The sequence below is a fragment of the Nansenia antarctica genome (assembly GCF_963989245.1).
Source record: "Nansenia antarctica genome assembly, chromosome: 16".
Classification (NCBI taxonomy): domain Eukaryota; kingdom Metazoa; phylum Chordata; class Actinopteri; order Argentiniformes; family Microstomatidae; genus Nansenia; species Nansenia antarctica.
Genome location: NC_137686.1, coordinates 16418656 through 16431945, shown reverse-complemented (window position 1 = coordinate 16431945; position 13290 = coordinate 16418656). Strand labels below are relative to the sequence as shown.

General features: G+C 47.1%; 1 protein-coding gene across 1 annotated transcript; it reads left to right on the top strand.

The window, feature by feature from the left end:
- Positions 1-1074: 1074 nt before the first annotated feature.
- Positions 1075-8915, top strand: jcadb (junctional cadherin 5 associated b; the record flags this gene model as incomplete). The annotated part of the gene is made up of 3 exons (XM_080546915.1): positions 1075-1406; positions 4067-8262; positions 8881-8915. 3 exons carry the CDS (start codon positions 1075-1077, stop codon positions 8913-8915), a joined length of 4563 nt encoding a protein of 1520 aa, XP_080403041.1.
- Positions 8916-13290: the final 4375 nt, after the last annotated feature.

Here is a 13290-nt window from a genome sequence, read left to right as displayed (position 1 = left end):
TGGGCCCCCATACTGTATATTTGTTCATGGAGACCATTTGTTGCTTTGTGGTTGGTGTACTGTAGTCTTTTCAGTACCTTTGCTTTAATCTATTCCCATACTGTACTAACAGTGGTTTGATGAACACAAAACACAGTTGCTGTTTGTTTCTTGGCACACACTGTAGTACATTTAGTCGCAAGCAGAATGTCCTCCCGTACAGTAAGTAATGGTAATTCCATTACCGAAGAAGTTGGTATTGTTGTCAGATGAATGAACAGCGTATCATAAGCAGTAGTTTATTTGTTTATTCGTTAATTTGATCTGACGGTCCTTATCCAATATTAATGGCAAATTGGTATCACAAGACCTGGTCATACAGTACACAATAGACCACAATAGACCAGCCATAAGAATAGACAGTCCTGTATCTATTCTGTGTAGTAGCTATGCAACTTATCTGGAATCTCTCTCAGAATCTCTCATGAATGCAATTATGCTATTGTGGTTGCAATGGAAGGGAGGGGTACTGTAGGTTACTAGGCAGAACGGTGGTGGGAATATCATCAGAGGCTGTTGTGCTTGTTTTCCCTGTCTCCATCTGACATCCTAGTTCTCTATAACACATAAGTGTGAAGGCTACCACTATGAATGCTACCTTTTAACACAGTACTGAGAAGGTAAATTATTTCTATGAATTTTACCTTTTAACACAATACTGTGAAGGTTTATGATCACTATGAATGTTACCTTTAAAAAAACACAGTACCGTGAAGGTATATGATCGCTGCGAGTGTTACGTGTTTAACACAGTTTTGTGAAGCCACGGCCACTTTGAATGTTGCCTTTTAACACAGTACTGTGAAGGCGTGATCAGTATTAACATTACCTTTCCTCCCTCCGGTCTCTCTCCCTGTTCTCCCCTCAGTGATGGCCTCCTCTAAGCAGCTGTGCTCCGGCTTCCACCAGCACTGCGCATAAGGAATACACACACCTTCGCCCTCCTGCCAGCAAGAGAGAGAGAGAGAGAGAGAGAGAGTGAGAGAGAGAGAGACAGAGAGAGAGACAGAGAGAGAGAGAGAGAGAGACACCACCATGTACAGCGTGGAGGACCTCCTCATTTCTCACGGATACAAACTGCCCAAGAGCGGCCCCCCTTCCACCACCACGCCTTACGACAAGCCGCGCCACGCCGAATGCCACCGTGAAATCGCGGAGAGCAGGCCTCCTGGTCGCGGAACGCTGAACGGGTCTGAGGCGGCGGCGGACAGGGGGGCCGTCATCTACGGCAGCAGGCAGGCGCTGGTGAAGGGCTGCCCCGGCGACAGCGAGAACGCCGGGGAGAGGAACCAAAGGAGAAAAGAAGCTGGCAGCGGTAACCTAGGTGACGCACAGCCCCTGGGTGATTCTCTTGCCACGGATAGCGGGTGAGTGAGTCGCCCCCCTCCGCCCCCCCCCCCCGCCATCCCTCTCTCTCTCTCTCTCTCTCTCTCTCTCACTCCCTCCCTCTTTTGAGATCCCCCCTCCTACCTTCCCTTCTCTTCTTTTTTTTTTTCTCTTCCCTTCCCTTCCTTGCCGGGGCCCTTCGGCATAGCATGCAAAGCCGAGCCACTCTGTCTGCACTGCGCAGGGCTTTTTTTCCTCCCTCCCTTCCCCCTCCCCACCCTCCCCCCCTTTCCCTCCTTCCAGAGCTGCAGATACAGGGAGGCTGCAGCACCACTGGCTGTGATATGAGGAATTATGTAAAGGTGCCTCCTTCTCTGTGGAGGCTGGCCCGAGGTAGAAAATCGGAGGACGGGGCTCATTGTAATGCATGGAACGGAACAGGGAATGGTATCAAACACACCGTTCCGTTCAATGCACTACAATGAGCCCCGTCCTCCGGTTTCTACCTCCACCCAGCCTCCACTGCTCCTCCTGCATCGCTGAGTTGTTGACATTAGCATGTGAATCCATGCTTACAGAGAACACTCTCTCCATGAAATCCACTCCACTATCCACCACCACTACCAGTAGTAGAAGCATCATCCACACTGGGACACACCATGTAAACAACAGCATAGAACCAGCAAGTCTAAGGCTCAGAGAACTGTACAAACCTTGAAGGGATATTACACTGAAACGTCTACATTCCTCAGATGCTTTCAAATCTCAGATGTCGTCTAATGTCAACACGAGTCTATATTGATTTTTGAGCGTAATGTCCCTTTAAGAGCATCACCGCCACACTGTAAACAGAAGCACACTGGAACACACTGACGCCCTGCACTCACTCCTCAAAGTACGGGTGTTGCTAGGCAGTACTGGGTGTTACTGTAGCACCCTTATTCGTGTATTCAAGATTAGAGGTCCTTAGATGATGTGTTGAGGTCACACTGTATTGTGTTGTCCCCATTATCTGTGTAGTAACCATGTAATTACACAAGTTCCAACATTGGATTGACATGTGATTACACTGTACATTTGTAAATGATTTTGTCATTGCTTGGTAAATTGGGCTTGTGTTATGACTGTTCAGCGGTTCATTACTAAATTGGAATATGGACTGTTTATTCCTTTAATACAACCCACCAATAAGGAGTATGTAGCTCCATCAATATTTCACACGATACCCCAGTTGTTTTGATCAGGATAATCTGGATTACAAAAAGACATCCTTTATAGACTCCAGAACACCAGTTGTTTGGTAATCCAACCTGGATATAAGATGTTACAGTTATAGCTGACATTGTTTACTCCATCACAATGGCCTCACCCATGTGACTGCTGTCTGTGGGACTGAGAGCATGCATGTCTGGGTGAGACTGACCTCATGTGGACATAGTCACTCAGCCTGAAGGGCCATTCTTGGCACTTTTTCATACTGAGAGAATCAGAATGCAGAATGTAGAATGCACTGATTGGAATTATTATTAGGTCCAGTGGTATATTACGGTAGTTATTATACCACTCTGATTAGGCCTACATGATTGAATATAGGCCTATTTTAGTTTTTTGGATTAGGCAATTACAAAGTTACATGAAAGTGACATGAAGTGAGTTGAAATGATGCCCATACACCACACTTTAAAACGTTTTCTTTTCTTTTTTTCATATTTATTGTGATAGAGATAGTAGAGATATGACAGGAAGGATGGGTGAGAGAGAGAGAAGGGAGGACATGCAGGATATGTCCGCGGCCGGAATCGAACCGGGAACCCTGCGGTTGCATGGTCAACACTTAGTCCGCTACAACACCTAAGCGCCCCTAAAACGTTTTTAATGTTTTTTCCTTCAGAATATATCCATATAAGAAAATAAAAAGCTTTAGTGTTCATTTCTCTATTTGGTATATAGGAAATTAAGAAGATTTTGTATTGTCATTTTCTACAGCCCTACTGTAGTTGCCAGACAAGTATGCTGAAATTGTTCTGGATCGAGCGTCACATGATATAAACAAGAAAAGTCAAGACTTTTTGGTCAGACTAGAAGCATGTCAGCAGCAGTATCGGCGGCAGCAGTAGCACATTACCAGCCTTCAGAATTAAGGTCAGCGTGTGTTTTAATATGCAGATCATATTGCAGCAGCCGCAAAATTTCACGCTATCTTCAAGGGAGTTGGGAGCCGCTGACTCAAGCACTTCCGTCAGATATGTGCTGGCTCTCTTCTCTCCCCTCTCTTGGGCTGCGATCGGAGAGACTGATTCCTCTCTCTAGTCTACTCCCAAAGCCAAAACACCAACTTGGAAGCTTGCCAGACATACCGCATTTAAAATGTCACACTTATCAATATCACAGATCGTATCAAATCACGGCAGGTTGGTCAGCAGCTTTGTGTCATCACAGAAGGCGTGGTAGGGTTTCAGAGTCCCAGATAAAGCTAATTTATTCATCTTCTCTGTCTCTCTGATCTTGTTTTGTGGGTGTCAGATGTTATGTCATGTGAAGTTCAGCAGACTTGTTAATTACAAAGTAAACTTTATTTTGTTGATAAGATTACAAAGAACTTATTTAATTTCTGGGTTTTCCCACATACATATACTGTACATGACGCATTATTTTACATCAGAACCTCATTAACATTGAGCTTTCCTTTCCTACCTCCTAGGTTCTACGACACGCCCAGCTTGACCTATTCCTCTGAGCAGCCAGCGTTACTAGAAGAGAGGGATGTGTCCTACTGGAGGAGGAGGGGCCAGGACTTCAGCGTCCTCCTGGACTACGCCGACGGCAGGGAGCTGAGGGCGTCCGCCGGCTTCCTCAAGGCAACAGAGGCCTCATGGAGACCACAGGGTCTGATCGCAGAGGAGCACAGGGTGGACAGGCAGCAGCAGCAGCAGCATCAACAGCATCTACAGCTATGGGAGGACACTTCCTGGCTGAGGGACCCCGACGCGGCCCCAGGGCAGTTGAGGGTGACTGGGGAACGGAAGTGCCAGAGTCTGGGCACGGAGGAGTGGAAGCCAGCGGTCGGGCTGGGGAGGCAGCTGTCGGACGGGGAGGGGGACAGGTGGGCTCAGGAGCAGCAGTACCGCCTGAGGACTACAGAGTGTGCTGTCCTCCCCAGAACGAAAGCCAAGTCCCAGTCCCTCCCTAGAGTGCTGTCACCCGATATCACTGAGCATTCTGACTTAGGCCTAGTGGCCCAGTCCAGGCCGGGTCTAGCTGACAGACAGAGGGTGAACAGCACCGTCTTCTCCGGGCCTTATAGTAGATATTACTACAGCGCTGCCATTGGCAGGGACAGGTGGGCCAGGAATGGTGGCTGGCCGAGCGGCCCTGTTGCACTTTTACCAAAGCCCAGGTTCAGCAGGCCTGTCAAGCCTCCATCGTACGAGATTCACCAGCAGACTAGGGGTAGCTCAGAGACACTCGCCGTTGAACTAGGGGGGCAAAACAAACCACAAAAAGACAGGCCTATCTATTATCACCCCCGGGGCGGAGAGCTGCAGAGACAGGACTATTTCGCACAACACTCCGCCATCTTTGGTATGGAACCTCCCGGTTACATCCCACCCCCGTCTTACAGGAGACCCCCGCCTCCCCCCCAGAGAGGGGGTCAAATGAACCGCAATGAAGTGATGAACTATAGGTGGAGGGGGGAGGCTCTGCAGTGGAGGGGGGAGGGGGGAGGGCCTGTGAGCTCGGAGGCGGGCAGGTGGTTCTCCAGACAGACGGGAGGCTCCTGGTTGGAGCACTACGGGGAGAGAGGCGTTGTGCCCTATCGGAAACAGGTGGTGCATCCTGGCTACACAGAGGAGCATCTGGGAGTGGGACACGTTCGTTATTTACCCTTCGACGACCCGCGAGTGAGACATACTATCTCAGGTGGGCCTGGCGGAAATTCTCTCACTGACTCGGACAAGATCCGAAACATCAACAAAGAGATTCCCTCCGCTAAGGTTTTAGGACAATCTACACATGATAGTGCCTTTACCCCCCCACAGGGGCTATCTCTCAATACCGACAGCCGCAAGGCATCTCTCAACGACAACGACAGCAGTAATAGATGGTGCAACAGGGGTATAATGATCAAAGGAAGTGATACTAGTGTAGTTACTGACCAAAGCTGTGTTAATTACCCCACAGCTTTTCCGGTTAGACCCCCTCCACAGAGCAGGCATGTAGACCCAAGTGTGACAGAACCTGTGACAGTGAAAAAGAGTGAACCCGACCCAGAGAAAGAGAAACCTAAGAATTTGAAAAAGAAACTTAGTGAGACAATATTCTGTTTGGTGTCCGTTCCTGTTCCCCCGCTACCGCCGCCCGCCGGGACGTCACGCGATCAGAACAACAACGACACTCCACCACAACCAGACCCAGTAGACAGCCCTAGCGAGAACAAAACCGGCCACTTAACAAACCAAAGTCTCCAAAGCACATCTTCAGCCGAGGCTGAGCTGCAAGCACTAACCGGTAGCATAGCCAGCAGCAGGTCGAGCAGCAAAGTTGCGAGAAGACCCCCCTGTTGTAGGCCCCCTAAGATCAACCATCACAAGGAGCTCAAATTATCCGGATCCTGGCCAGGGAACCAGTACCGAGACCAGGAGACCCAAACTAGCCCCGAGGCCAAAAAGCCTGCCCCCCCTCCTCCTCTCCCAGGCCCCGAAAACAAGGAAGCACAAGACCCCGCGGCCCTCCCAGGACCCGACAGCATCACCTCCCCAGACAGTGTGAATAGTAGCAGCAGCACCGCATTCAGCTACCCCATAAAGGGGGTGAAGAGCCTGAAACCCTCCAGCAACAGCGCCTTTTCCAGGACGTCCTCTTTCTCCAGCCAGCTGAACAAGAGCACAGCTCAGCCGCCATCAGCACCACCACCGCCCCCACCTCCACCACCACCACCATCCTCAGGAAACGACGTGGAGGAGGAGGCCAAACCAGCAGCCTGCCCCGACCCCGGAGGGCAAGAGGCCTTCGGACAGTTCCTCCTAAAGCCCGTCAGCCGACGACCTTGGGACGCCATCGAGGAGCTGGAGTCCATCAACAAGGAGCTCCAGGACCAGCAGCAGAGCCAGAACCAGAACCTGGGCGCCAAGCGGCCCAGCGTGGACCAGTGCATCGAGGACCTAAACGAAGCCTACAAGGACATCCTAGAGCTAGGCACTGCCAGCAATAACGTCCCCACCACTGGCGCGGTGCAGATCCCAGAGCGTATAAAGATAAGGCTGGTGGGAGCGGAGCCCCTCAGCAAGCCTAGCAGCCTTAGACGCAGCATGGAGAGCTGGACGGTGTCTGTCGACCCCGAGTTCAGGGAGGTCAAGAGCGCCTTCTCTAGGCCGGCGGGGAAATCGGTGACTTTCAGCAAGCAGCTGAGAGAGGAACTCCCCGTCCCGCCGCGGGAGCCGGGCTCCGGCTCGGGATTCAGAGATTACAGGGTCATTTCGAACTTCTCAGAGAGGAGGAACAGCGACGGCAGGACAGTGAAGCTGGACCTACAGGATGAGCCACCGGAGACGCCACTCAGTGACTTCAGCCCGACGACGTCAGCAGCCGAGGTCCCCTGGGCGGACAGACAGCCCATGCAGGATGCCTCCACTCTTACTAGTCCCCCCGATTACGAGGACATATGTCAGTCTCTTCAGAAGTCTCGAGACTCGACAGAGGTCAATAAAACACTCACGACCAAATCAAAACCTGGGGGCACTGGTGACGCAGAGGCTCCCCAGGGCGCGTGTGGTGCTGACTCTGAGGCAGAATGTCCCATTTGTAAAAAAGAGAGCGAGAGTCAGATGAGGCAGATACCAATGCCTCCGCTACACGAGGAGGAAAGCTCGGACTCGACCAATCAAAACAGCCCGACTGACAATAGCAGTAGCAGTGATCCACAGTGTGCATCAGAAAGCCCCACTGAGGACGGAGACACGGAGGCGGGACCCGCTGATTCAGACTCAAATCAATCAGTGTCTAATCCTGGCCCTGATTGGAGGAGGCAGCTGTCGTTAACAGATAAGAATGTTGGGGGTGCTGAGAAGGCCAATCAGGCGGAGGGAGAGGACCTCGACAAACTATATGAGGTAAAATCTGCAGAGGGCATCCCAGAGAATGAATCCATAGAGGAGAGGGCAGCTAGGATATTAGGGATCGATGTGCCTGCAGAAGCCCTGGTCACTGGAGAAAACAGGGTTAGAGAGCTAGAGCCAGCAGCAGAGGAGGAGGAGATTCAATTAACAGAAAGTGACCCTGTTATTGCAGGAGAAGCTCCGGAAAGCAGTGTAAATGAACAGACATTGAATGTGAAAGATGAGTGTGAGGAAGTGAAAATAATAGGGTCTACGGTGCCTGATAAACAGGAGGAGCCACAAGATAAGGAGACACAGGAAGTCCAAGAACCACCCAGGAGGAGTAGCGGAGTGTGGACCCAGGTTTTACCAGAGTTTCCGCCGGACAGACTCCCCCTCTCGGTCCCCCTCAACCCGGACCACACGCTGTCTCTCAGTGTGGAGGGAGAGAGAAGGAGCAGAGGCCCATCACAGCGCATCGAGGCCCTGCAGGACAAGCTGACCACCTCCCCCAGCCGGGTGGCGCTAGAGCGTCTGGCGAGGATGAAGGAGGTGGACTCTGTGTCCCGCATGAGACGCCTCAGCATCAGGAGCACAGACTCTGGGGAGGGGGAGGGGGAGGCAGAGGGGGAGAGGGCGATGGAACAGGAGGGGGAGGCCAAGGATGGCGGGACAGAAGAGGAGCCCTCCCCAGCTCTCCAGAGAGACACAGTGTCAGTGGAGGACAGAGAGGTCAGCCTCTCTCCACCGCAGGTCACTGAAGAAACAGTGTTGCAAGATGAGGAGGTGCCATCTCTCTCAGGTAGTGTAAATCACTTTACCAAATCACTTTAAAAGTAAAAACTCAAAGCCAAATGAAGTGGAGTATAGATTTATACTGTCTGTTTCAAATAAATGTGTGTTTTTCTTTCAAATTAATGCAAAGTCACCATCAAACATAATACCAATAACATTGGACAAGTTGAAAAGAGAGTGAAAATGTCAATCAGAATCACAATCATTGCTTCTGCCTAGTTTAGGCTGCTAACATGAGGTATGCTGCATGTATGCTTGAACTGCAAAAGGAGAGCAAAGGGAGAGGTGAAAATTGAATTATTTTGTGGAATTTAATCAACCAGACCAGCTTCCCTTCTTAAGAAGCCAGACATTGCATATTAATTACATTTTGAATTGACAAACAGAATCACAACATTTGGTTTGAAGTTGAGGTTGTTAGGGCAAATAGTGTCATTTAATGAAACTGAATTTCAAGCGCAGTGAGGCCTTTGCTGTTATTGAAATTCCCCACAAGATGGGGTTGTTGTCCACTCACAGTTCAAGTCAACTTCCATCCACAACTGAAAGAACAATGAGTGAAAAATACATGTTCACATCTTATATTCTTCTCTCTAAAATCCGTCTCTCTCTCTCTGTGTCGCAGAGGCCTACGACCCAAGCCGAGTGGAGAGAGTGTAGAGAGAGAGAGAGACTGCACTGCGCCCCGTCGTCATCTCCATCAGAGGTTTTAGCTCCAACACTGTGACCTGGCTGTTCACTAGAATGCCTTCATCTCATCCAGACACAGAAATGGCCTTCTTGTCCGACAAGAGCATTGTGTAACACCCTCACCTGCGGCGTCGTCGAGTACTAAGAGTGCTGTTCCACTGCCAAAAGGAGGTGTCCCCCCACCTAGGGGCAGCTTCCAAGTCCAACTACCCCCCCCCCCCCCTTCCCCCCCCTACCCTCCCACCTCAACCACCACCTCCCTATCACCACCCATCCTCTATTTGGGTTTCTTCTTGTCAGTCTTCTTGTAGCGGCTTTGGCTTTGGCCTCTCTTATTCTATCCTCCCTGATGCTTTTTTTCCTCCATTGGCAGATATTATGCAATTCTGTCGTGCGTATAAAACTATTTAAAAAAAACATGTCCATAGTGAATACAGTTGAGTCATTATCAAACATACTGTACGATTCTGTTCGTTTATGGGCGAGCTGTTTAGATATGAATGTAAGCACTTATGTTTTACGACAAAGGTAGACATAGGAGAATAATCGTCATAAAAAGCTGTTCAGTTGCATTCAAGTTGAGTCAATTACACCAAAATAAGTTACATTTTGATTGTTATGTAGGAGAGGCGGTGAAACATTTATTTTGTTGGACATCAAAGTCTTTGGCTGAAGAACTGTTTTTCGTTTTCAGATGAATCGATCGATCAACCAATCAATCAATCAACCAACCAATCAATCAATCTGTCTATTATTTGTATACATTGTGCCCTGTCTCATCGCTTTCCAGCACACTGTTACCATTACCCATGGATCTCTTCAATGAAGAGTGACTCTCTATAGCATAATGATAAATCAGTGATTGATATGTATTCTGTGAGGCATTGGTTATACATTATGGGGTGGGAGGGAGTTGCCTTCTGTCTCCAGAAGTGCATTTAAAGGCTGGATCAGGTTTAAGATCACTCTGGGTAGTTTTAATGTTAAATCTGGTGTATAGCTCTATTTTCCAGGTAATTTCAGGAAGCAATAAATGGTATGGTGCGTGTACAGTACAGTAGTATAAGGTGTGACTTAACGAGAGGTATATGGATTATAGTAAAAAAAAGAGAAAAAAAAGAGAAAAAAAAGAGAAAAAAAAGAGAAAAAAAGATCAATAGAGCAATATTGTTGTACAAAACAGCTCAGTGGCTTTAGAGGAGCTGGGAACCATTGTCAGGAATTCCATTGTGAACCAGCCATCATTCTACTGTAATCATCCCACAGCTATATGGAAATGTGTCAGGGTGTGGATGTGCTTATGCTGCGTTCAAGTGCTCCTTGGAAATAGGAAACAGTGACATTTTCGACTCGGTTTCCCACACTGAGCTATCTTGGAATTAGCCAATCAGGAGCTCTACTCAACATCATATGGTAAATCTTAGCGGGAAGCTTCGGGAGTTTCCGAGGAGCACTTGAATGCACCATTATTTCATCATAGATACTGTATGTATATCTGTGTTCATATCTATGTGTATCGAAAGAGACTACATTTCACTGAATATTTATTTTTGTTATCATTGAATTGTTAATCAGTTTGCATAATGTACAAAATAAAGTATATTTTAAATATTTTAAGAGATATTTTGTATTTAAACCATGATATTTTATTTCTCCACACAATGTTGATCAAGTTGAAAGTGTCATCATGTCTGTACAGTGCCATAATGAGAGTGCTTTAAAACAAAAGAGAGACTTATGGACAGATGACCCTTAGTGTGCCTTGAAGGTTAAAGGTTAAAGGTGAAAGGTGGAGGGTCGTCATTGTTCTGACCTGATGGGATAATCTGATTGTGCCATGAGTCCCTATTTAATAGTGCTTTTCACATGCTGTAAGAAAAAAAGAGTTGATGTTGGACGCTCGTTATGATATTTGATACATCGATTCCATCTCAGTTATGCTCTTCTGTTTACGGTCCAGTGTGGCCACCTCTCTTATTTTTGTCTTTGTATGTCTTCCAAACCAAATCATGTACTGTTTTGTCGCTGATTCATAGCAACATCTTTAGAAATAAAATCTGAAAATCCATTCTTTTATCCATGCAGCCAAACATTTCTTTCTACAGTGAGCTAATTTTGTGTAGACTGCTGTCAATGATACAACCGTTAGTGAGAAGAAATGTACAATGCATTGATAAAGGTGCGCATCCACAGCCAATCCGTTCTGCTATGTGTAAAAGCTAAATACATCACTGTTCAGTCATACAGTTTTATAACTTACAGGATACTGTAATGTAGCATTATTGCCGTTGTAGCATTTAATTGACTTAGAACTTTGTCTTAAGGTTGATATTTCTGACGGACATACAGACATTTGGAATAGTCATGTCGCCTTAGACAATTGTGTGCATTTCATTAAACTTAAGGCAATGCCAAATAGTTACTTAATGGAGCACTGTTTTCATATTTTAGATTTTACAACAACTTGTTGTTCTGCCTTTTCATAAGCTAGAGAGGTACAGTAGCAATGTTGACTGCATACATGGTGTCTGCCCTTCACTCTACTGTAGGGCCATTGAATCAGAACTGTGCAATTTAGTCCAACATAAACTAACACTTCTCAAAATGCACAAAGTCTCTGACAAATAAGGGGAACGGGGTACGGCCGATAGAATTCAGTAGTTCACAAGAGTTCATCGGTCAATCAAACAGGACAAACTGGAGGGTACACATAATTACTTCTGCATTTCCTTCAAAATATCATTGATTCTTATGACTGATTATGCTTGAGGCCTCAGTCTTAAGACGTAAACTGCCCCTCGTGACACGAAAATGGCCATTAAAGTACATTCAACCCCATGAATTGGCATGCCAGATGAACTGAAACTTGGTGTCATTTGACTTTTTGTACTGCAGGTTATGTGCAACACGAATAATTATGCACACTTGTTGTAATATTTTCTATTTTCATATGAGATTTAAGTGCTTTTTGTACTTACCGACATCTTTTTTTCTTCCTTGCATGAAATGCAAGAGAGAGGAGGGAAAAAAGTTTTTGCATACAGTATATTTGCATTTGGTACTCCCGTAGTCGGACCGATGGGCAACCATTAACTTTCATAATTTGATTTACAAAACTATGCCAAGTATTTAAAAGCTATTTTTAGAGTAAATCAAAAGAGAACTCATTCATTTATTTTTCTTTCAGGCATACCTTTACCTTTGTATTGATGAATATGAGCATAATACATAGTCATATGATTGTGCTACTGTTGTATGATACTGCAGTCTGATTCATAAATAAACTCTTTGCATGAAGGCTGTGTTTGTGATCAATTGGATATTATCTTTTGGCAAACTAGTCTAGATAGTCGGATGACCTGTTTCCCATGTAACAAGTAAGGTTAATGACATACGCCTCATATACAGTACCTATCAGTGCTTGTGTGTGGGCACTAGACTGTCTGAGAGAGAGAGAGAGAGAGAGAGAGAGAGAGAGAGAGAGAGAGAGAGAGAGAGAGAGAGAGAGAGAGAGAGAGGGGAAGAGAGAGAGAGGGGAAGAGAGAGAGAGAGTGTGTGTGTGTGTGTGTGTGTGTGTGTGTGTGTGTGTGTGTGTGTACGCCATGCCCAATTACCCTGCCAGACTGTTACACTGCGCTCTGCCTGTTGGATCAAAACGTTGGCATGGCGCTTTGTGAATGGAATCTCGTAGAAATATCCCAGCATGCTCTCTGAGGCTTGGAGGACATCCATCCTTCTTTTCCGCTCAAATATGCCACTACCACCACCAAACACAATGTTTCTGTGTCGATATCTCCAATACAGGGAGTGAGTAAAGCAAACACAGACACAGGATTTCACACAATAAGGCATGCATTTATGCTGCTATGATTGATCAAAGCTCAATTTCCCCCTCATGTGTCTATCCCTGTGCTCACATAGTATACTGTAGGCTATATATCTATTATTCTACTGGACATACATGCGACAAGGTCCGAGGCGAAGACCAAGGGCATGGCCTGAAGCTTAGTAGGCACCCCTGCGGAGAGGACATGGAACCCCTAGGAGAGGGGAAGAGAGCCTCCATCTGGACTATAGCCCACTCTGCCTTGCTGCTTCAGCATTGTCAGGTCTCACCTGTCTCTCCTGCTGTTGAAAAGGCTGTCCTCTCTCTCCCCTCTATCACCATGGCTCTGAAGTCTGAAACAAAGAGTGTAGTGTGTTTAAAATCTGGATTTGACACATAGGTTGGCTAACACTGTGTGTTTATGTTGCTTAACTTCAGCAGCGCTGTGTACAGGACAGGTTATGTATTCTGTAGGAGTGAGCATGGTCATACACAAAGGATTAAGTATGTTGGTTTAGG